The 23,163-nt window shown below is 45.7% G+C and overlaps 1 protein-coding gene across 3 annotated transcripts; it reads left to right on the top strand.

Annotated features, from left to right (window-relative positions):
• Nucleotides 1–8,817: 8,817 nt before the first annotated feature.
• Nucleotides 8,818–19,900, top strand: Lax1 (lymphocyte transmembrane adaptor 1). 3 transcript variants are annotated; one of them, XM_028764696.1, is made up of 6 exons: nucleotides 8,818–9,117; nucleotides 10,022–10,205; nucleotides 14,578–14,681; nucleotides 15,057–15,161; nucleotides 15,648–15,718; nucleotides 18,341–19,900. In XM_028764696.1, exons 2-6 carry the CDS (start codon nucleotides 10,120–10,122, stop codon nucleotides 19,196–19,198), a joined length of 1,224 nt encoding a protein of 407 aa, XP_028620529.1. In that variant the 5' UTR covers nucleotides 8,818–9,117; nucleotides 10,022–10,119; the 3' UTR covers nucleotides 19,199–19,900. The 3 variants fall into 3 exon arrangements, with proteins under 3 accessions (XP_028620529.1, XP_028620531.1, XP_028620530.1); XM_028764697.1 differs by having other exon boundaries at nucleotides 8,850–9,111; XM_028764698.1 differs by lacking the exon at nucleotides 10,022–10,205 and having other exon boundaries at nucleotides 8,849–9,117; nucleotides 14,578–15,161.
• Nucleotides 19,901–23,163: the final 3,263 nt, after the last annotated feature.

The following is a 23,163-nucleotide window of genomic DNA, read 5'->3' as shown; positions in this document are numbered from 1 at the left end:
CACAGTCACACACTCACACACTAGTACACACACAGTCACACACACACACTAGTACACACACAGTCACACAGTCACACACACTAGTGCACACACAGTCACAGACTCACACACTAGTATACACACACAGTCACACACTCACACACTAGTGCACACACACAGTCACACACACACACACTAGTACACACAGTCACACACACAGTCACACACACACACACACACACACACACACACACGAGTGCACACACAGACACACCTGTAAGATCCTTTCTGAAGCATGACCCATATTTCTCCTTTTAACTCTCCCATCTTCTCATCATGCCTATATCTAGGGCTCTCAGTTAAGCCAACAGATCTTAAAGGTACAACCTCCTGATTCAAGCTTGTGGTAAGGAATGGTGTCTGGCCAAGACTGTTGTATCTTAAGACATTGGTTTGTCAATGGGGCCTAAAAGCCAGTTTGGTTCCTCAGATGTGGGTTCACATGAAAGAGAACATTCTCTTACTTCCAATTTTAGAAAAGAATTGCTTTGAACTCCATCTTTATTTCCTCATAAGCCCCCCTCTTTTGGAAACAAGTCCTCTCCATGTGGCCACTGAGTGATTTAGAGCTCGTACCATGTCTGCCTGTTTCCCTCGCAAGCATGCACATGGCCAAGGGGCTTTAGCAGGTCCATAGATAAACCATTGGGTACCAACTCAGTGGTTACCAGCTTCTGGTCTCCATCTGTTAGGGCATGATCTTGTCGCTGGAAGCAGAAGGAAGGGGAGGAATGGCCTGTTTTCACAAACAAATGATTTTGTAGCTTTACTGTAAATAAAACAAATGTGTCCTTGTTTGTGTGTGATGTCCTTAGCTTCTGCTTACACTGAGTGTGGACCTAAGCCATAAGAAATAGGCTGGGCATGGTGGTGTACATCTTTGAGGCAGAGGCAGACAGATCTCTGGGCCAGGAGGATAACAATGTGTCTAAGAACAGCCTGTGGTATGCACAGTTCCAGATCCACCTAAGCTACAGAGTAAGGCCCAGTGTCAAAAGAAGATGGCTTGTTTGTCTTTTAGATTTATTTTATTTATTTCATGTGTCTGAGTATTTCCCTTTATGTATCTATGTGCACCGTGAGTGTACCAGGTGCTCACAGAGGTCAGAAGAAGGCAGATCCTCTAGAACTGGAGTTTCAGATGGTTGGGAGCCACCATATGGGTGCTGGAAATTGAACTCAGGCCCTCTGTAAGAGCAAAAGAGTTCTTAAGTCCTGAGCCCTCCTTCTCTCTAGCCCCTTCTGTTTTGGTTTGGTTTGGGTTTGCCTTCCAGAGTAACTGTATCTTTTTTAAATGACTTGGAAACATTCAACTAGGGACTGAAGAGATGACTCAGTAATTCTGGGCATCTGATGCTCTTCACCAGGACCCCAGTTCAGTTCCCAGTACTGACATCAGGCAATTCACTACCGCCTATAATTTCATTTTTCAGAGCATCTGAAATTCTGGCTGCCACAGGTGCCTTCATACACACAGTACACATATACACAGCACGCATGCATGCATGCACATAAGTTAAAATGACAAAAAGTAAAAGAAAAATCATTGACCAGCTAATACAGAAGGTCTCTGCCAGCTCTACAGATTCTAGTTCAGCAAAAACAAAAGAAATGAAACAGGCTGCTGAGGCGATAGCTTAGTCGGTAAAGTGCTTACCAGGCAAGCAAGAAGACCTGAGTTCAGTCCCCAGAAGTCATGTGCAATCCCAGTGCTGGGGTGTCAAAGACAGAACACTAGGACTCCTTGGACTGCCAGCTAGCCAAGCCTAACCAGTGAGTACCAGATAATAAGAGACCCTCTCTCAAAAAGCTAGGTGGGCCAGGCAGTAGAGGTGTATGCCTTTAATCTCAGCACTCAGGAGGCAGAAACTGGCAGATATCTCAGTTTGAGGCCAGCCTGGTCTACAGAGTGAGTTCCAGGACAGCCATGGCTACACAGGGAAACCCTGTCTCAGAAAAACAAAATAACAAAAAGTACTACTAGGTAGATGGCTGCTGAGAACAACACTTAAGGATGACCTTTGGCCTCCACAAATCTATATGCACACAGGAACACACCACATACACACACATACACACAGGAGTATGTGTAGGTATAGGTATTGTCTCTCGTGCTAGACTCCTCAAGTATCTCCCTCCTCTTTTTTTTTTTTTAACAAACATATACACATATAAAATCAATAAAACTTAGTGATTTGAACTCAGCCTGTTGATAGTATTATCTAGCTGATCGTATAGTAGAATGGAAAACTCTTCTGGAATTTGATGTAGAAAGAACAAGTCATTTGAAAACCCAGAGGTGTAATCCAGCTGCAGTAGTGTGAACTGGAGAGAGGTGGCGCTTGGGGCAAGGTGAAAGCCTGGCCTGGAATGAGGAGGGTCGGGATCTGACCCTGCCTCCCGCCTGCTGTGAGACTTCAGGGTCTTTCCAACTCTGACACTCTTTCTATTCTTGCTCTGGTCTTTAGCTGTTATTAATAACTCTCGGAGCCTGAATGGAAGTTCTCTTCCACTGTTTTATCTCCCTGGAATGCAGCATAATTGTGTGCTTTGAGCACTACCGCATACCGGGACATGTGCCAGCAGGCTTCCCCTGCCACCCAGCCACCTGTGTCTGGAACAAAGACAAACGCTCCACATTCCTGAAGTGTGAGAATTCTTTTGTCAATCAACTAACCAAGCTTGTGCTCTTGTGCTCGGCAAGACCTGTGGGAGGCTACTGTACTCTGGTCTCCTGTCCTTGGACACTGTCCACTCATTCAGTAAGCAAATACAATATTGATCACACCAGGAGTGTGGGCACTGAAGTTAAATTACTCCAAGCCCTCACTCACCCCCCCCAAACACACACACATCGCTTTCAATTTAGTCTCATGGGAAAGGGACAACACAAATATGTATCTTGTCAAGGGGTAATTAGGACCAGGATGGAGAGTAAGGTGAGGTAAAGGGAGGGGGTGACAGGGAGGTGTTGGGACACAGATGACAAGATGGGAGAACAGAGTGGTCAGGGAAGGCTGTTGTGACAGATGTTTGTGTACCCGCCCCACCCCCAAAAATCCAGAAGATGTCCAAGTGAGCAGAATGAAAAGGTCAGAAAGGGTCAGCCCTGAAGCAAGAGATCTTATTTGTTTGGGGGCCTGAAAGGAGATCACAGGTTAAACTGAGAGACTCAGAGGAAAAGTGAAAATGGAAAAGTCAGAGTCTAGAGGCTTCTGGTCAATGATGGTTCACTAGGGGATCTTAACAGAGGGTGCAAAGACCTTCCCGTCGCCGCTGTCTGCTAGGCGCCTGTGATCTGGAAGACAATAGAAAGTCATACTCAGGTGACCTAAGCTCCTAAGAGTACAGAGAGGTCCAAGACCCATTGCCATGTTGTTATCCTATGGCACACAAAATAGCAAAAAGGAAATGCCCCCCCCTCAAGTGTTTGGGGCATCCAGTCAGTGAGATGACACAATGGTTAGTGCCAGGCGTCTCTATTCATCTCTAAGAGACACAAAGAAAACAGCTCTGGCCTACACCTTCCGTCTTCTGGTTCCCCTGTCCTGTTCACCATCTGGGCCACAGGTAGATGTTGTGCCCATTCCCTCCCCTGAGACTTGCTACGACCATCTGGTTCCTGCTGTGGCTATCACTACATCCTGTGCTGGGTGCTACTGTTTCCTGCCAGGGCCCAGGGGTCGGCTTTTCCTCTTAGAGGAGGGACTCTGGCCACTTGCAGCTTGAAGGCCAAGAAAAGTTGGGTTGATAATAGCAGACCTTCCCTCCCCCAGATGCACCACTGTTCTGTGGCTGACAGGCTGGTAGGTCTCCTGGGACACTGTAGAGGCTGCTAAATAGAGAATCTCACTAGAACCAGGGAGGCAGAGGCCTAGTCTGCCCTTGAAACTTCAGTCAACAATACCAGCCACCGCCCCTCTCAGGGTCCAAGTCTTAGTGAGTGTGCAGAGATCGCCCTAGGCCTGGCCTTAGTCTTCACTTCTGAATGTTACTCAGGCTGCTCAAAGGTCTTGGGTGGGGTGGAGGCAGGAGCTGAGAAGGGAGGGAGCCATACTGGTTTTCTCACAGCCTTAACTTAAAAAGAAGGTATTTGGTGTCTTTGTTCTGCTTGAGACGTGTCTTGACTGGAATGGCCTCAGGGTCTGAACAATGAAAGGGGAAGGGAGACCTCCTGGGAGCTTTCCCTGTCATCTAAGGTTGTCCCAGCCCCAAAACGCCCAAAAAAGGAAGCGTGGTGTGGATTCTTTTTCATTCTTTCATACAAGGCAATTTAGACATTTTGTTTTTCCGGAAATGTAAGAGCTACTGGTAACACCTTTGTGGGATAAAGACTGGCCACAAGAGCCCAGGCTTCCTCCCTAGTCCCTTGTCTCTTGTCCCCTGCAATCACAGCAGGAAGAATGAAAAGCCACTGAGCAGTCCCCAGTGTCTCATACCGTCTTGCTGTGGATCAAAAACTCAGCAAGAAACGCTGAAGAAAACGTGTGAGAAAAAAAAGAAAAAAAAAAAAAGAGGGCTGGAGAGATGGCTCAGCGGTTAAGAGCACTGACTGCTCTTCCAGAGGTCCTGAGTTCAAATCCCAGCAACCACATGGTGGCTCACAACCATCCGTAATGAGATTGGATGCCCTCTTCTGGTGTGTCTGAAGACAGCTACAGTGTACTCATCAATACAATAAATAAATAAATATTTAAAAAAAAAAAAAAAAGAAAGAAAATGTGTGAGAGGCCCAGTCAACTCTGTGTCACTCTGGGTTCTTAGACTCAGGTTCCACTCTTGTCCCAAGGGTCTCAGAGACCACTCAGGGAGTCAAGATGCACATCAAAGGCAGAAGTCCCCTGCAGTATGCTTACAACCATTCTGTGTCACATACAGAGCCATGGAGAGCCAGAAGATGACCCAGGTCCTTAGAGGGGAAAGCTCACAGAGATGGCTATTAAGTTTCAAACCCAAGACAAATGGCTGAGGTGTCTATTTAACTAACATACTGAAGCAGACCTGGCCTCCCAGTTCTCCCAGCCTCCCTCAGTCCCTACTTGTCACGCTGTATGGCTGACACACCCTGCCCTCTACCCCAAACTCTCCAGCCCAGACACTGAGCTGCCCTTCCCTCAGAAGCTCTTCTCTATACAATCCAGACATTTTTGTTTTACCTTTTCTGCCTCTTGGCTGCTGCACCTGGTTCCCCTCTCCCCTTGCTTCCTTCCCCTCCCCCATCTCCTCATTTGGCTAAGGGTCAGATCCATGCGGACTCTCCCAGATGTCTCTGCCTCTGGCTATGCTCTCCCTTTTACCTACATTTTCTCCTCCACTGTTCATAGGAACACTCATGTCCTGTCCCTCCTTTTTATTTCTTTCATTCAGTGGTGACTCTTGAGGCATGGTTTTTCTTTTATACACACACACAAACACACACACGTTATTATTTTTTTTTCTAAAGAAAACATTTTGTTTTTAACAATCTGAGAGTCCAAGGGAAAAAAAGTAACAATGACCTCAAGGTCTACAAGCCAGAAAGGACCAGCACAGGGCTTTAGATATGACTTTACAGGACATACATACAAAAGGGAAAAAAATGCTTATAAAATGAAGATACTTGGGCACATGTTGTACAAAGTGAAGGTAGATAGGGCCTGTGTGTAATGCACACACTCACAGAGGAACCGCCATCTAGACCAGACACCATGCCAAGGGAGAACCAAGGACTGGCTCCCCCAGGGAGCGGTGCCCCATAGATATAGGATGGGGAGGTTACAGGTGTTTTATCTGGGATAGAGCCAGGCCGGCCCTGTGTTTAATAAAGTAGCAGTGGGGTGAAGGACAATGGGGATAGTTCATTAAGTGTTAGAGGATGAGATTAATGTCACTGTAACAGCATAGCAGGCCCTGTTTAATGAGCTCCTGTGTGGTGTGTGTGTGTGTGTGTGTGTGTGTGTGTGTGTGTGTATTTTGGAAGTTCAGAACAAGACATTTTTCATTAGTGCACCAATTAATTTTCACATTATTATGTACAGACTTTTACTCTTGCCAGTTTACATCTAAGGAAATGCCACCACCACTCCCCCCACCCAAAAAAAAGCAACTGAACCACCCAGGAGGATCCTCTGGGTGGTTAGAATCTGAACCCAGTCAGATTTAACTAGAGCTTGTGCCTTCCTGAAAAAGATATCTGAAAAGAATATGGCATTACAGGTATTAATGACGTAGCACGCAACCTCCCTCCCACCCCCACTCACCTCCATCAGGAGACTCTGCTCACCAATACACAAAGTTGAGTCTATTTCAAGCCAATCTAAACCTAGTATGGCAGCATATGCTTATAATCCCAGCACTGGGAATTCTAAGGTAGGTTGAGAGTTCAAGGTGAGCATGACCCTGACTAAAGAAAAGAAGCAAGAATAGTCTTTATGCTTTTAATCCCAGGCATATGCCAAGCCCTACTACTTTAAAATCTAAGTCACCCTGGGCTTCTAAAACAATTTTGAAAGGTTTTAAGGAACACTAGAAGAATCTGGTTTAAAACATGAACCTTGTTTCTCAGAAAGTACTCCCCACCTTATCCGAATCTCTTAGCCAGCTTTGACTTGTGGAAGGAAAGTTAAACAGTGCAGTAGACCGGTGTGGAACCAGCAGCCCAGAGAGAGAATTCTTCTGAGCTTGCTTTCCTCGGGCAGGATATTGGAATGGCACCCCGGGAGGGAAGGCTGCTCTGGCTGCAGCTGGCTGGACAAACAGAGATGATTACACACACAAGGAAAAAGATTTTTGTTTACCCTCCAGCTGGGGTCTGAGGTCAGCCCCACCTGTCTTCCCTGAGGCCACTCTTGCTCACGAGGACACCGAGGACACCAGGCTCTAGTGCAAGGAATCTAGTGCGGAATCTTAGGTTGGTTGGTTGGTTTGTTGGTTTGTTCCTCATCCACCCTCCCTGCCCCCAGATAGGTTTTCTCTGTACTGGAACTCACTATGTAGACCACTCTGGTCTTGAACTCAGAGATCCTCTTGCCTCTGCCTCCTGAATGCTGGGATTAAAGGCATAAGCCACCACTACCAGGTTATAAGAACCCTAGTTTTTATTCAAATCTGATCCTAAGGAAATATAGGCAGAGACCTAAGGTCCCAGTCCTGGAGCTAACTACCACCAAACCATCTGTCTCTAACTAAGCAGACTCCCCGGAGGGAAGGTGGTCAGATCCTGGCATGGCAGGGCTTCCTGCACAGGACTCTGGACCCTGGGAGAGCCAGACAAGTCGGGTGTGTCTGGACTCCGGAAGCCAAGGACTCTAGTGTGCACCTGAAAGAGGTCCCTGAGAGGCAGAATGACAAAGGCACTGAAGCCACTCCTTTCATTTTCCTGGAGCTCCTCCTGGTTTGGCAAGTGTAGTGAGAGAGGCTCCCTGTATCCTCTACACACTCTTAGTGGTTCTATCTGACTCACCAGGAAGGTTTCCAGACACATGTGAAGTAAAAGAGAATGGGGTTTAATGGGGTTTAGAAACAAACTCGGAACATTCTCCCAAGCTTGGGAGCATTGGGTAAATGCTGGGGAGGAACTCACCAGCATCTGAAATGGGAGGCTACCCAGGATTGGGATGGGACTGCAGAAGAGCCAGGGCAGCACAGTGAGCCCCTCACCAGAAGCCCTGAGAAACAAACAGCATCCAGCGGCCCTGTAGCCCAGGCTCAATTCCATTCCCACCATAACACCGGAACAGAGGTTCTCAGAGTGTGAAACTCAGATCACTTCTGGCATTATCACCTGCAGAAGATCTATTTATAAAGCCGATCCACCCACTGAACCACAAGCAGGTGCCAGATCTGTATGTCTCTCTAAGCAACTAACTCTAATGCTGTTTAGACCTGCACTTAGGAGACAGAGGCTGGAGGATCTCCGTGAGTTCGAGGCCAGCCAGCCTGATGTACGTAGTGAAATACAGAACAGTCATGGATGTGTATTTCCCTGTCTTGGAGTGGAAGCAGGGGTAAGAACAGTTCTGAGCCCTGAGCTTGACTCTACCTGTAAGCACCCCACCAGGGACCTTAAGACACGAGGGTAGAGGGTACCGTGAGTTCAGCCAACTTGGCCTTTGAAGGGAGATCTGTCTCAAAAACAAACAAACAAACAAACAAAAAAACAATGGGAAAAACCAGAGTCAGCAAGATGGTTCATTGGATGAAAACACTGGCCTCTGTCTGACACCTGAATTTGATTCTTGAGACCAACACAGTAGGAAAGAACACACTCCCCCAAGCGTTCTCTGACTCCCACTCACGTGCCATGGTATGTGTACAGACACATTAAACACATGTGATGAGAACAAATAAGTAAAAATAAATCAAGCCGGGCGGTGGTGGCGCACCCCTTTGATCCCAGCACTTGGGAGGCAGAGGCAGGCGGATTTCTGAGTTCGAGGCCAGCCTGGTCTACTGAGTGAGTTCCAAGACAGCCAGGGCTACACAGAGAAACCCTGTCTCGAAAAACCAAAAAAAAAAAACAAAAAAAAACAAAAAAAACAAAACAAAAAAACAAAAAACAATGACAATAGCTACACAAATACACTGTTCCAAACTTTCGAGTTTTGACCCTAGATGCTTTTAACACTTAGAAAACCAGGGTGAACAGTCAAGTCTCTGACTCTTTAACCACATGGTCCCCAGATGCCAGGGTGCCTGTGGGGAGCAGGAGGGCTGAAGATGGGTTTCCTGCTGCCTGGGTAGAGCTGAGCATTTCCTGTGCCCCGTGCCTTATTAGCACACCGGTGGAGGGTGCTTCCTGTCAGTGACTCTTTCCATTCTGCCACAGTGGTTTGCTGTTTTCACACTGCCCTGGGGCTTGGAGGAAGAAGAGTTTCTCACGAATCCTCTGGGCCTCAGGCAGTCCCTTCCCCCCACTGGGCCCTCATGTTTCCATCAACTGGCAGAAAGTAGAGCGTGGCCCCACCACTTCACATTGGGAGCGCCAACAGCTGAGTAAGAAAGAGCACGTCTCCTGCAGTGGGCATCGTGGCCACCCCAGTAAACCAAATCTGATGCTTTTGAACCTTATACCAACTCAGCCTGGAATTTCAGGTGAAGGTAGGGAGGTTTGGGTCTTATCGTTATTGCTGTTATTGTTAACAGTAGTAGTGGTACCATCATTTATATTCTGTGTGTGTGTGTGTGTGTGTGTGTGTGTGTGTGTGTGTGTGTGTGAAGATCAGAAGATAATTTGTGGGAAACTGGTTCTCTCCTTCCACCACGCAGGGGGGTAAACTTGGGTCATTAAACTGGCAGTAAGCACCTTTACCTGCAGAGCCATCGCACCAGCCCAAAGAAGGTAGTTTGTTGGGAGAAAGTTCTAGAACAGAAGATTAGAATCTTCAGGAGGAAATAAAAACTAAAAACCCGTTGTTGTTTTTTTATCAAATATCCTATACATATAATTTTTTTTCAAATTGTAATTTATACTCATTCACACAGGGGTTATAAACACAAAAAGGCAGGATGCGGGGAGGGGGGAACCGGTTTTGTATGAGAGAACTGTGGTGAATATGATCTAGGAAGAATGGCTGGGAGACGGCTCCTTTGCATGAGGTATACAGAGCCCTGGAGCTCCAGCCTGGGGACCACATACATGAGTGTGGGGGCACACACCTGTGAACCCTAGTACCAAGGGAACAGAGGCAGAGGATCAGAAGTCTAGGGAGAGATATATATTATATATATATTGGATACTTAAAGGTTTCAGGCTGCCCCGAGATACATGAAACTCTACATTGAATGGCTATATTGCAAGCCCCAGGTTGTCCAAGATACATTAAACCCTATCTAAATAAATAAGAAATTTCAAGAGTACAAAATTATACATTTTGGAAAACATGGGGATTTAGAGAATTTTTTGTCATTCTATTATCTACTTTTTTAAAAAAAAAAAAGAAAAAGAAAAAAAAGTGACTTATGCAAAATACATACCAATTTGCCTTTTTTCCCTACAAATCAGCAACTTAGAAACAGCTAAGAAAAGTGGAAGCCATACTGGCTAGTCAGTCACGACACTGAAAAGGCTTAGAAGCTGCAAAGCCCCTCAGACATCCAGTGATGTACACCACCCTGGCCCCTCCAGGAGTCACCAGAAGGAACTCAGAGCCCAGCACTCATCAGAGGAGTCTTGGCAGCCTGGAGGGGTGAGTGCTTTGGGAAGTGAACTCCAGGATCCCCGGATCTCCTACATGAGTGGTCTAGCCTGGAAATGCTGCCACACTTACAACCCAGGCCTGGGTCCACTAGTAGGAGCAAACTTCAAGCTGAGAGCTGTTTGCTGAGGGATGCTGGGAGGGAAGAAAGGAGACCTGGGGTTCAGGGGAGAGGAACTGATTGAGAGATGAGTTTCTGCCTGGATTCTCTTCCTCTCAGAGTTCCTGACCTCTGCCCTCAAGCTTTTCAGCCTCTTGTCCTAATGCCCCAGCAAGGAGTTTTTAGGCCAAGGAGTTAAAGTCCTTGTCATGAGTGAGAGATGTATTAACAGACATCATAAAGTTCTAGGGCCTTACAGAAGCTAGTCATGGATGTAAACTCATTCCTAAGGTTTTCAATCTCAAACACACAAAAGTGTCGATCAGTCAGGTGCTGAGACTTTAGGAATAATAGTAGGTATAAATTTCAGTGCTCTCATCTAAGTAAAAAAAAAACCAATGAAAGTGTATTTTGTTTTTAAATTGCTGTAGTTTTAGGAAATTTCAGTGTTATTACCAGAGTAAATCAGTGTCACATTCAGGCAAAACACAGATGAAGAGGACCGAGTGCTTATCTATTGTTGAAGCCTGAAGCACCCTCTTAAAATGAGTTCCCTTTTTATTACATTTGGGGGGGAGGTAGAAGGGTGTAGAGGTCAAAGGGCAATTTGTACAAATCAGTTCTCTCTCTTTCACCATATGGGTCTCAGTGATCAAACTTAGGGTGTCAGGCCTGGCTGCAGGTGCCTTTACCCATGGAGCCCTCTCGCTGACCCCTAAAAACTATTTTGTTTTTAAGTGATATTTGCTTTGTTGTTGTAATCAGTAAATAAATTTTGTACTTATGTATTATGTTTAGCACATAGTTTTGCAATGCATACCTGTTGTAGATGGCTAAATACCATATGTATTACTTGACATATCCTTTTATGAGAGGATACTTCAAGTAACACGTTAAGCAATGTTCAAGAATCCATTATTTTCAACATTACCGTGTTGAACTTCTTCCTTCTACCTAACCTTTGACATCTCTGGGAACCCTCCCTTACCACCTCTGGCGACCTCCATTCTACTCTCTGATTCTATGAGTTCAATCTGTTTAGACTCTGCTTATAAGTGAGATTGGGCAGGATCTATCAGTTCCTGGCTTCTTTCACTTAATGCTATGTCTTTCAGGCCCATCCACCATGTTACAAATGACAAGATCGTCATCTCTTTTAAAGCTGAGTGATATCCTTTGCATATGTATTCCACATTCTCTCTAACCACTTATCTGCAGAAGACAATCAGGGTAATTCTTTATTTTGGCTATTGTGAGTTTTGGTGCAAAGAATATGACAGTACAAACATCTCTAATAAACATGGAAGTACAGACACAGTTTTCATTTGCTTTGACTATAGTTCTAGTAGTGGGGCTGACAGAGCATATGGTGATTCTATTTTTAATTTTTAGGATAATTGCCATAAGTCATTTTCCACAATGACTGTGTTATTCTCAAAACTATTTCCATGTTCGATCATTTGTTTTATTCACTAACTATGGAACAAATAATTCATGAAGCTCCTATCATTCTGCTTGAGATGCTGAGTGAACAGTATAGATACGTTCATGACTCCTTGAGGCTCAGTCGGCGGCAACGCTTGATGGCAGACATATCCGAATAAGTGTACACTATCAATAAGCTGTGAGTGCTTTGAGGAAGAAATAGAATTGAGTAAGAAAGCTGTGAGGGGTGGGCGTGACTGGAGAGGATCTCTCTAAGGGGGTGAAGACACCTGAGACCTAACAAAACAAGGGACTCAGTCACGCAGATCCGAGATAGAACTGTTCTTCATCTGGATGGGCAGGAACAGCAAGAGGTCATGGTGGTCAGCATCAGGGGTAAGGGGGGTTGAATGAGCCTGGAAGTTAATCAGGAGAAGACAGATCATATTATGTCAAAAGAACTCTACTGAGTACAGACTAGAGATTCGTTGTCAGCATGATGGAAAGCCATGGAAGATTCTCAGTGAAGAGACACAGTAGGAATTACTTGGTACAGTGATCCTACTAGCTCACGGGTGTGCATGATATGTTGAGGTCAAGAGTTTCGGCCAGGAGGGCCACCAGAGAGGGGACCACTGTAAAAATCGACCTTGAACTCATCTTGGCTTATGCCGGGGAGGTAGTAGTAGAAGAACAAGAGGTGACCTGACTTAAAGCAGATGCCCTAGCCCAGGGCAAAGCTGATTAATTGGAAGTAGGGTGTGAAAGAGAAGTCAGTCAGAAGTGATGCCAAGGGTTTAGACTGTACCACTTGATGGTGGGAAGTCTAGAGGAAAGCCAATATATGAAGGCAGAATAGGAGCCCTATTTTGATTTGAGATATCTGTTGGACAACCTAAGAGAAATGGCCAATTGAAAGATGTATCAGTAAGCCCAGAACTCAGAAGGACAAAGATCTTTCCAGGTATTGTCTGGTGTTAATATTTGGAGGTCAGCTGCTTGTTCCTGCCAGACTTCCACTGCCTACTTCCTGCTAGAGTGGGTGTGGCTGCCTGATGTTGCAATCATCTGGTCTCATTTCAACCCCCAAGCAGAGCCATGACTGCCGTCTGCCAGAGAATCGCAAGCTTGTTCAGAGCTAGTGTTGGTTAAATTTCACCCAACAGTCTAGTGTTGCTTAGAGACCAGCTCCAACATTTTGGGGTTACTCAAGTTCATGGAAGCTGGACTCAGTCACAGAGCCACTCCCTATTTGTGGTTGAGTAAGTCTCTTCCAGCAAGCCAGAAAACTGGGGAGCAGAAACAAGGGGATGCTGGACCAGATGTGTTTGGCTTTGAAAGCTTGCTGATAGTGTGAAAACAGAAAGAGAATGGTCTCTGGGCCTGAACTACCCTAGATTCTTATTCTGTCTCTGCCCCTTCTGACCTATGAGATCTCAGCTATGTTACTTTTCCTTTCTGAGTCTCTGGATCCTTAGGCGCAGAGCAGAATAGGATTTTTGTGAAAATTAAATCTTATTAGTAAATATCCTATGCCAGCCCCCTAGCACCTGAAAGGCGTTCAGAGGAATGGCTCCCTTACGCATGTGCAAAGCTCCTCTCTCCATGAAGTTGTGCTTCATAGATGATGTTCTTTTCTTTTTATTATTTTTAGTTATGTATAGTTTTGAGTGTGAATGTGGGTACACTCTGAGACTAGAGAAATAGAATCCACTGGAACTAGAATTGCAGCGGTTTGCGAGACACTAGTGGATGCTGGAACTGAACCGGGAAACCCTGGCAGAGCAGCAAACACTCTCAACCACTGAGCCATCTCTTCAACCCCCTGAGATGACTTTCTCAGAAATGATTTTTGTCTCCTCCACTGCTCTGAAGAGACACCATGACCATGGCAACTCTTAATAAGGAAAACAGTTAAGTGGGGCTGGCTTACAGCTTCAGAGATTTAATCCATCTTTGTCATGGCACAAATATGGCAACATGCAGGCAGATATATGCTGGAGAAGGACCCCAGAGTTCTACATCAGGACTGGCAGGCAGTGAAAAGAGAGAGTGACACCAGGCCTGGCATGAGCTTCTGAAACCTCAAATCCCTACCCCTATGACACATCTCCTCCAACAAGGCCACACCTCCAATAAAGCCACTCCCTGTGAGTCTATGGAAGCCATTTTCAGTCAAGCCACCAGGACACCCTTCATCTGGCTCCCACTCTAAATCCGTGTGTTTCAAGAGGAATCTTCTTGAAGGAGAGAATCCAGGCAAGAGACTTATATAATTTAAACCAAGGTTTACTTAGCAAAGCTAAACAAAGCCATCACTCTAAAGAAAGATTGGAGTGAGCACCCCCAAGAAAAGGAGCAGCGCAATAAATACTGCATTGTTGATTTAAAGGAAAATTGTATGATTATGTATGAAGTAGGTGGCTTAGTCACAGAGTAAGGTGACCTTTTCTTCTTCCCAAATCATGGTTTCACCTTTAGAGTAGCTTTTTCTCGTGATCCCTACAAAAGGTGGAGGAGCTCAAAATTGCAATGCAGGTGATATATTAACATCAGTCTCTTGAGTGCACATGTATAAGAAAATGCCAGGGTGCCTTGGTTTCTGATATAACAGGAACAACTTAACTTCAAATTCAAGGATGTTTAACCACAGTGGGGCATCTAACCATCAGGGGAATCAACTAAGATCCAGGGTCGTTTCCCTCCGTTTCCTTGTATCTAAGTCTTTGCCTCCCTGGTATCACTTGGGTTCTGTCTCCTGAAAGAAATGTCATCTCCAACATTCCCAAACCCAAATCCTGTGGCCACCTGGAGCATGACACCTGGTTTTCCTCCTAGAGAGAAAGGCCAGTTCATCTTCCCTGGCTTTGTGGTACTCCTGACAATCTTCCTGGTCATCATAGCTGCCTGTATCCTATGGAGCTGGAGAAAGCAGAAGAAGCGTGAGTCTGTGTGTGTCTCCAGTTAAGCTGCAGTAGGATCAGTCTTCCAGCCCTGCATTTAAACCCTGGGGAAATTCCTAATGGGAAGCCACCTCCCTCGAGTCCTATGTCCTTTTCTGATGCTCGGGTCCTAATCTGTAGCCATAGCATAGATCTGAGTGCCGTTGAGAAGATGTTGCTTTGGTGACCTTGAGTCCTGTTCCCTCTTCCTGCCTCTGCCCACTGAATTCCTTGTCCTTTGGCTGAATTGGAAATATATCTTTGGAAATATATCTTCGATGAGAGTTGGTGAGGGTAGGGACTATTGCTGGGGACTATTGATCCTGAGAGTTCCCCATGGCCTGTGTTCTGACCTATTCTCCCACTGTGTTTCAGGGCACGTTCCTTACTTCCAAGTAGCTCCATCACTGACTCTGCCTCCAGCCAGACAGCGAACCAAAAATATTTATGACTTCTTGCCCCGGCAACAGGCAGAGCTGGGTAGGTTTCTCCTAATCCATGGAATCCTGACTTTCTAAACTTAGGCTCCCAAGATTCATCTCTCGCCATTCAGATGCAACTTTCTCTAAGTGTCCAGGCTGGGGAATAGAACTGAGTGCTCTGAAGCTCCAGTGGGGTGCTAGAGAGCTCTGAACAGAGAGAAGGAGTCAGCTAGGCATGGGATCTGCTTTCTCTTGGCCATAGGCAGCAGAGGATAAACAGTTACATCATAGGTGGGGAAGACATTAATAAGACCATGATACCAGCATTGGAAGCAAGGGATGGGGATTTCTCCACAGGCATGCCCTAGAATGTGTTCAGGTCTCAGAACAGCATCCTGTAACTCTGACCCTCTCACCACAGAGTGCCAGACATGGATTCCAGGTCCTCACAGGTTTTATAAAACCCCCATTCATCTATGCAGAGATAGTTGGGACTGAAGCATCCTAAAGCCCATTGTCTTCTGGATTCATTTTGTTGTTGCAGGGAGACATCAGTCAAGTGGTTTCAGTACCGAGAGCCTCCTCTCCAGAGCATCTGACAGCCCTGAGCCTGAGGTAGGAGCCAAGAGAAAAGATAGAGATCCAAGAGAATGGCAGGAGAGCAGAGGGGAACGGGAGCAGAGGGGAACGGAAGTGGAGGGGAACGGGAGCAGAGGGGAACGGGAGCGGAGGGGAACGGGAGCGGAGGGGAACGGGGCTTGAGCTAGCTCTATAGCCGATGAGTGGCATTTGGCACACATCCTGCACAACTTCCTACTTTCGAAAGAAAAGAAGTAACATTTTAACTTATGGCTGGTATAGTGACACATTCCTGTAACCCAGCACTCCAGAGGCAGAGGGCAGGTTGACATTTAGAGGCTAGTCTGAAGAACATTGAGTTCCAAGCCTACCTAGATGATATGGGAATTCATGCCAAGAGAGAGGTGCAGTGAGAAGCCAGCACTTAGGATTTGAAGAAAGGCACATGCATTCAAGTAATGCGATCTTAGAACTGAAAGTGATTCTTTTTATAAAGACATGGCAATTTGTTTATCCAAATAAATGTTGCTTCATTCAGAGTGGTCACTCCAGGATGCCATAGCTATACCAACAATGCTGTCGGTGTTCAAACCACACTTTAAACCCATCCTTTAAAAAAATGTTTACACTTTTATTTATTTTATTGTATGTGTGAGTGTTTTACCTGCATGTATATACCAGCACCATGTGTGTGCCTGTTGCCCAGGGAGGTCAGAAGAGATGGTTGGATCCTTTGGTATTGGAGTTACAGATGGTTGTCAACTACCATGTAGGTGCTGAGACTTGAACCTGGGTCCTCTGAAAGAGGACTTGAAAGCAAGTTCTCTTGTCTGCTGAGTGTACTCTCCAGCTCCTAAAACCTGCTTTTGGGAATTACTTCTAGGGTTTATGCCAAACCATTTCAATCATCCTAAATAGCAGAGATTTCCATAAGCTATTCAGCACTGCCGGGTGGTGGTGACGCACGCCTTTAATCCCAGCACTTGGGAGGCAGAGGCAGGTGGATTTCTGAGTTCGAGGCCAGCCTGGTCTACAGAGTGAGTTCCAGGACAGCCAGGGCTACACAGAGAAACCCTGTCTTGAAAAACCAAAAACTAAAAACCAAAGCAAAAAACAAAACAAAACAAAAAGCTGTTCAGCACTGAAGCTGATGTAGAGTGTATTTGGTCAATGAGAGCATGCTGGTCACTCAGGGCAGTAGATAATGAGTGCAAATGTATTTGGCTCCCCATTCTGGAGGCTGGAAAGTCAAGGCCAAGGGATGCAGCTGATGAGGCTTTCATGCAGTCGTAACCTGGCACAAGGCATCATGCAGTACAGTTTAAAATCAATTTGACCAGGATCCCACCACTCCATCTAGTCCACTTTGTATTAACATTATTTGTCTCTTCTTAAAAGTTAGGCCGGACGTATGCCAATGACACTCACTTGCTGTAAAACCAGATCTGTGCTGGGCGATACTGGCACACACCTTTGATCCCAGCAATTGGAAGGTAGAGGCAGGCTGATCTCTGGGTTTGAGGGCATCCTAGTTTACATAGTGAGTTCCAGGACAGCCATGGCTACACAGAGAAACCCTCTTGGAGGGGAAAAGAAAGAAATCGTGCTATATCTTGCTCATTTTGTGTGTGCATGTGTGAGGGTGTGCTCACGTTACCATGTGAATCTGGAGGTCAGAAAACATCTTGTGTCAGGCATGGAACAAAATGGCTACAGCTATGCTTGGGGGGGCAGATCTCAACAGAAACAAAATAAACAAAAACTAGAGGAGGTTTGTTCCTGCAAAAGCACTCAGAAGCCTAAAGCAGGATTGGCCATCGCTGTCTAACCTGGGCTATTTAGCAAATTCCAGATGACTGTAAACCACAGAGGAAGACCTTGTCTCAAAAAAAAAAAAAAAAGTTGGGGAGTAGGGGTAGATTTCCTATTAAAGGTGCATATGCTTTTCTTGAAATTTCTGGTGTCCTAGAAACTAATATTCTTCCTTTTTTTAGTGTTTTCTATATGCTAACACTGTTCTGAATACATTGTATATAGTAATTCTTTTACCACAAGCAAAAACCCTTTAACACAGACATGGATCCTCAATCCATAGAGTAGGAGGTGAAGGCACCAAGGTAAGCCTTTTAGATTCACTCAGCACAAAGCGGCAAAGCTAGGATTGCCTTCCCAGTCTGAATCTAAGTCTCTATCTTTAGCCCATACTGCATTGGCCCTCCTGTGTGCTTTGGTGAAGCGTACTTTCTCAGAAGCATTTTATGGTCCTCCCCATTGAGTCCTCCCTCTCTACCATAGCCCAAATCTGTTGTGATTTAACATCTCACTTCAGCTGCTGTTTGTTTGTTTGTTTGTTTGTTTGTTTGTTTTGTTTTGTTTAATGTGTCTGCAGTACTAACGGTTGGATCTGGGACCTTGTACATGCTACAGGCGCTCTACCACTGAGCCTCAGGCCTGGCATTGCTATTGTTATTCTCAGCCCACTTCATCCATCCCCCAGACAGACCTGGCACTCAAACACTTACAGTGTGAGCCCTGACTTGGAGCTTAGCTCTAAGCCACAGGACAGAATGAAGGGTCCAGAATGCCAGGCACTGCGGAGAGGAAGAGCAGCTGTGTCCCTGTCTCTGCTCTCATCCTGTCACTCTCTCTTCTTCACAGGCCCCCCGAGCCAGTAGTTCCCTTCAGATGCATAGAGTGTCCGTTCATGCTGTGGAGTACACAGTAGGCATCTACAACAATGACACTGTGCCCCAGATGTGTGGGCACCTGGCCTCCTCTGCACATCACGTGTGTGTCAAAACTTCCAGAAATAACCCCAGCATTTCTTCCAAGGAGTCAAACGATTATGTCAATATCCCCACAGCAGAGGACTCCAGTGAGACTCTACCTCGCACCGAAAGCACTCCTGAATATCTCCTTGGTCTTCCAAGTGCCCAGCAGCTGGAGTTTGCCAAAGGAGGGCACGCAGGCTGTGAGAATGCCACTGACCACACTGGTTTGTGGGCTCCAGGACCCAAGTGCAGTGATTCACTCAGTGACAGTGACAACTCATCTCAGACTTCAAATGACTACATTAATATGACAGGGTTGGATCTTGAGGACACCCAAGAGAATCAGCCCAGGGGAGCTTTTCAGTGCTGCAGAGATTATGAAAATGTCCCATCAGTAGATACCAATGAAAGCCAGCTGCAAACTCTGGAAGAAGTGACATCGTCAACTACAGACCATTCGGATCCTGTCTGGAGGACCCTATCTTCAGTGTATTATATGGCATTTCAGCTGTCTGCACAGAGCAAGGACAGTGCCATGGTCCATAGAGAAGAGCAGTCAAGTGAAGAATCTAGTGACTATGAGAATGTGCTGGTTGCCGAGTTAGAAGGCAGGGACTGGAAACAGGGATCTGGCACTCGGCATCCTTCTGATGAAGGAACACCAGGTGACTTAGCTGGAAAGCCTTGTGAGGAGGCCTACACTGCTGGGTCTTTAGCCACTGAAACATCTGGTGAAGATGACTGAATGCCCTAGCATCGTGGGACTCACTTGGTTAGGCTGAGGAGGCCCAAGAGAAACAGGGCACTAACAGTCTTCCGAAAAGCAAAAATTTAGGAAGTCCAGAGAATTCTTCTTGATCAAGATTGCTGTTAGCTCTCAGGCCAACTGAAGAAAATTAGTGACACTATGTTATGGGGACATTGGGGGCAGGGAGGCACATAGCACTTAGAGTGGAAGCATGACGTGTTAGGAAATAATCACTATCACAAACTCCAGCTGCCTGCCAAGCAGGAGAGTAGATTATTCTATGGCCTGGGCAGGTCAAAAGGAGGAGCAGGCTGGGGTAGGGTGGGCAATTTCCAGCTTAAGAAGAGCTGGCAAGGGTGTAGAACTACAGGAGCCCTGTCGCTGCTGGTGGATTACAAATCAGATATCCTGCCATAGGAGCTGTCCATTTCACCCTTACATTGAAACTACTTTTAACCTATACTAGAGTTGTACAAATAAGTTAACCTGTTGTAGATAAGGAGGGGCAGGTTCCCTTTAAACTGTTTTTATTTTATTAGCCTGAGTGATATATGGCCGTTTTCTTTTTCTTTAACTTTTGATTCTCTGTGAAGTCACATCATGCACCTCAATGCCATTCGTCTCCCCATCCCTCTCTATCTGCCCTCAGCCCTTGCAACATCCCCAGCAAAAGAAAATAAAAAACAAATTTAAAAAAATCACTGTAGAAGCTGTAGTGTGTCCGGCAGCACACCCTTTTGTCCACACATCTTTACTTATGCAAAGGTTCATTGCAATGAGTCACTGGTCTGATTTGAGGTCTCTGGATTCTGCCACACTACTAACACCAGGTCCTCGCCAGGACTCCTTTTGGATATCCTGTGATTGCCCTGTCATGGAGATCCTGTAGTGTTGGATCTGCGGGGCTGGACTTCACACACTCCAGAAGATCATAGATCTTGGGGTGGAGCAACTGAGAGCCCTGGAGCTGCACCTGGGTGGCAGCTGAGTTGGTCAGCCTGCCAGCTCTCTATCCCACTATGGAGAGCTTAGCTGGCAAGGGGCAGGGCCAGCTCTCCTGTGCCTATGCCTCCAGGACCAGCTTTACTGTGTTACCTAGGCAAGGTGCTCTCTTTCTGAGTGTGGCAGCCACTGAGGGGTAGAGCCAGCTCTGTGCAGTCCTTGGACACCAACATGGTCTTAGGCCACAGCCCAGAGCAGGGATGTCTGCATGATCTTTGGTGATAATATGAGCCATGGACCTCGACACAGACCCCCCTACTGCTACATGGCCACGAACCCCGACCTGGCCCTTCAGCAGCAGCATGGGTCAAGACTTCACCATGGCTTCAGGTGGCATGACAGGCTATTTACAACATGCCATTCCTCTCCATCCTTGTGTCTCTAGTTCCACCTCTCTTCATAGTGTTCAAGCCGCTTCACTTCTCTTTCTCTCCCATCTGACCACCACACACTCGTACATTGTAGTGGACCCCGCTGAGGGCAGGCCACACCACTAAAGGAAGGCCTCTTGAGTGTCTTCCACCTGCCCATACCACATGGCTGCGGGTGGGCCTCTCCATATGGCTATTTTCATATAAGCATAGAACGTACTCTGAAATATCCACCTATTCCCCACGACTTTCCCGTCTCATTTCTTCTTCTCACCAGACCATTGCCTTCTGTTAGACAGTCTCACTTCTGCTTTCCTGTCATCTGTACACAAACGATTTTATGTACCTATTTAAAATCTAGGGCCTACTAAGGAGAGCAAACATAATATTTGTTTTCTTAATCAGTGTAGTACTGACTGTGGTCAGATAAAATCTCAGTGTGGTTTTACTTTGCATTTTTCTGATGGCTGGTGATGGTAAACACTTTTTTCATGTGCTTATTGGCTATCTGTACTTCACCTTTTGAAAAGTATCTATTATTCTCATTAGTTCTATTAATGAATGAATGGATGAAGTGTGTGTCCACCTGGATGACCCATAACCTAGGCTATGTCACTTGAGGAAGCCTGAGCACACGGATCACTCAGATCCTTGTCCCCAAGTACTGCTCTCCAGGAAAAGGAACAAGAACTTGCTGGAGAAGTGGCTTTTTTTTTTTTTTTTTTGAGACAGGGTTTCTCTGTGTAGCCCTGGCTGTCCTGGAACTTACTCTGTAGACTAGGCTGGCCTCGAACTCAGAGATCTGCCTGCCTCTGCCTCCCAAGGGCTGGGATTAAAGGCATGCGCCACCACCGCCTGGCTACGTTATTACTTTTTTCTAAAGATAACATTTTGTTTTTAACAATCTGAAAATCCAAGGAAAAAAGGCGAAGTGGCCATTTCTAATGCTGCTTGTGCATATTGTAAAAGGAGGAAGGATAGAGAGTAGAAAGGGAGTAAGGGAAAGAGAGGCAGGGAGAAAGAATGTCCAAAGGAGGCAGCTGCAGAGTTCCCAGTTCTAAAACCTGGACAATTGTTAGTGCAAATTTAAAAGTGGCAGTTTATCTCTAACCCAGCTAGCTCTAAAGTAATTGAGACAGAGACTATTAGATTTTTTCAACAAGCTTTAAGGCACGATAACAGAACAGATATTTACCTATTCCAATCCTCTAAGCCAATCTGGCAGCCAAAGTCCCTGAGATACTTGCATTTTGGTATTGTTCTGGCTCTCTCTGCTCCAGGTGTGTTCTCATGGAGACCCCTGGACCCTCCTCCTATGGAGGCCCTCTCTTCTTCTCTCTCCTCTACAGGCTAGGATTGGAAGTTCAGCCCTATTCTCTCCTCTGCCCAGTCATTGACTGATCAGCTTTTTATTGACCAATCAGAGATAACTAGGGAGCAATGTTTACACAACATTAAGACAGGAGATTCTTAGACTAAGCATTACAGCGAATGTTCTGATCACAACTAGATATGGGGGCGTAGATATCATTTGAATCATACAAAGATAATCTTTATACAGTACACAATAACATTATGCTAACAGGCAATGAAAAACAAATGGTCATTGACTAGTAGTCATGGAATAATAAATCACAAAATATATTAATCCATACCAAGGGTGAATAAGTAAATCCACTATAAGGAAAGGATGTATCTGAGCTATAGGTGAAGTCCAAATACTGTGAGCAGAAAGGACAAGGCAAACAGACAAATTGCCATTAGGCACGCGGAACACTGCTGTCAGGAAACCCACTGACGGACGATAAGATTAGTGAGTGACACCAGGAGGCAAGGTCACAGAACCACAGAGGCTCTTCCCTAAACAGTTCTTCATTATTGTGGTGGTTTTAACACGTGTTCACAAAATTTCCATAATCCTCCTGAAGCTTAAGCCTTCTCTCCTCGGATGCAGACTGTATTAAATGATCCAGGCTACATGTAATGACTCATTTCTAACATTTTGAACATGAAAAGCAGAAAATACTAGGTTTGCGGTGGAAAAACTTGGCAGATACCACCTCATCAAGTGGTTGCAGTCAGTCAGCCCACCAGCACTAAGTCACAGTGATGTCACGTGCCCCTGATAAGACCAAGAACACTATTAAAAAATTCCATAACTCCAGCCTTATCAGACATCCAGACAAAGGCTTGGGAGGCCTTTGTCTTGGGAGATCAAGAGCACACAGTCTTCTGCAGGGAGCTGAGTTTGACTCCCAGCATCTGTGTCAAGTGTTCACAATTAGCTGTAACTTCAGCTCCAGGGATTGGAAGCCTCTGGCCTCCAAGGACACTTGCTCACTCAGACACATACCTACACACAGACCCACACATTGACATATAATTAAAAATGACAAAATGAATCTTTAAAGAGAAAAAAAATCCAGACTGAAAGTCTTTGCACAGATGCCTGACCAGAAAAGATGAAGAAGCTGTCACAAATGAGAGAAAACTAAAGAGACAGGACCAAATGTAACACGATGACTCAGATTGGATTCTACAATAGAAAACCAAATGAGATTCCAAACGCCCATATCTTAGTTAGTAACA

The sequence above is a fragment of the Grammomys surdaster genome, unplaced genomic scaffold (genome assembly GCF_004785775.1).
Source record: "Grammomys surdaster isolate TR1022 unplaced genomic scaffold, NIH_TR_1.0 145, whole genome shotgun sequence".
Lineage (NCBI taxonomy): Eukaryota > Metazoa > Chordata > Mammalia > Rodentia > Muridae > Grammomys > Grammomys surdaster.
The sequence above is the reverse complement of the archived record's forward strand: the minus strand, read 5'-3'. Positions and strand labels throughout refer to the sequence as shown.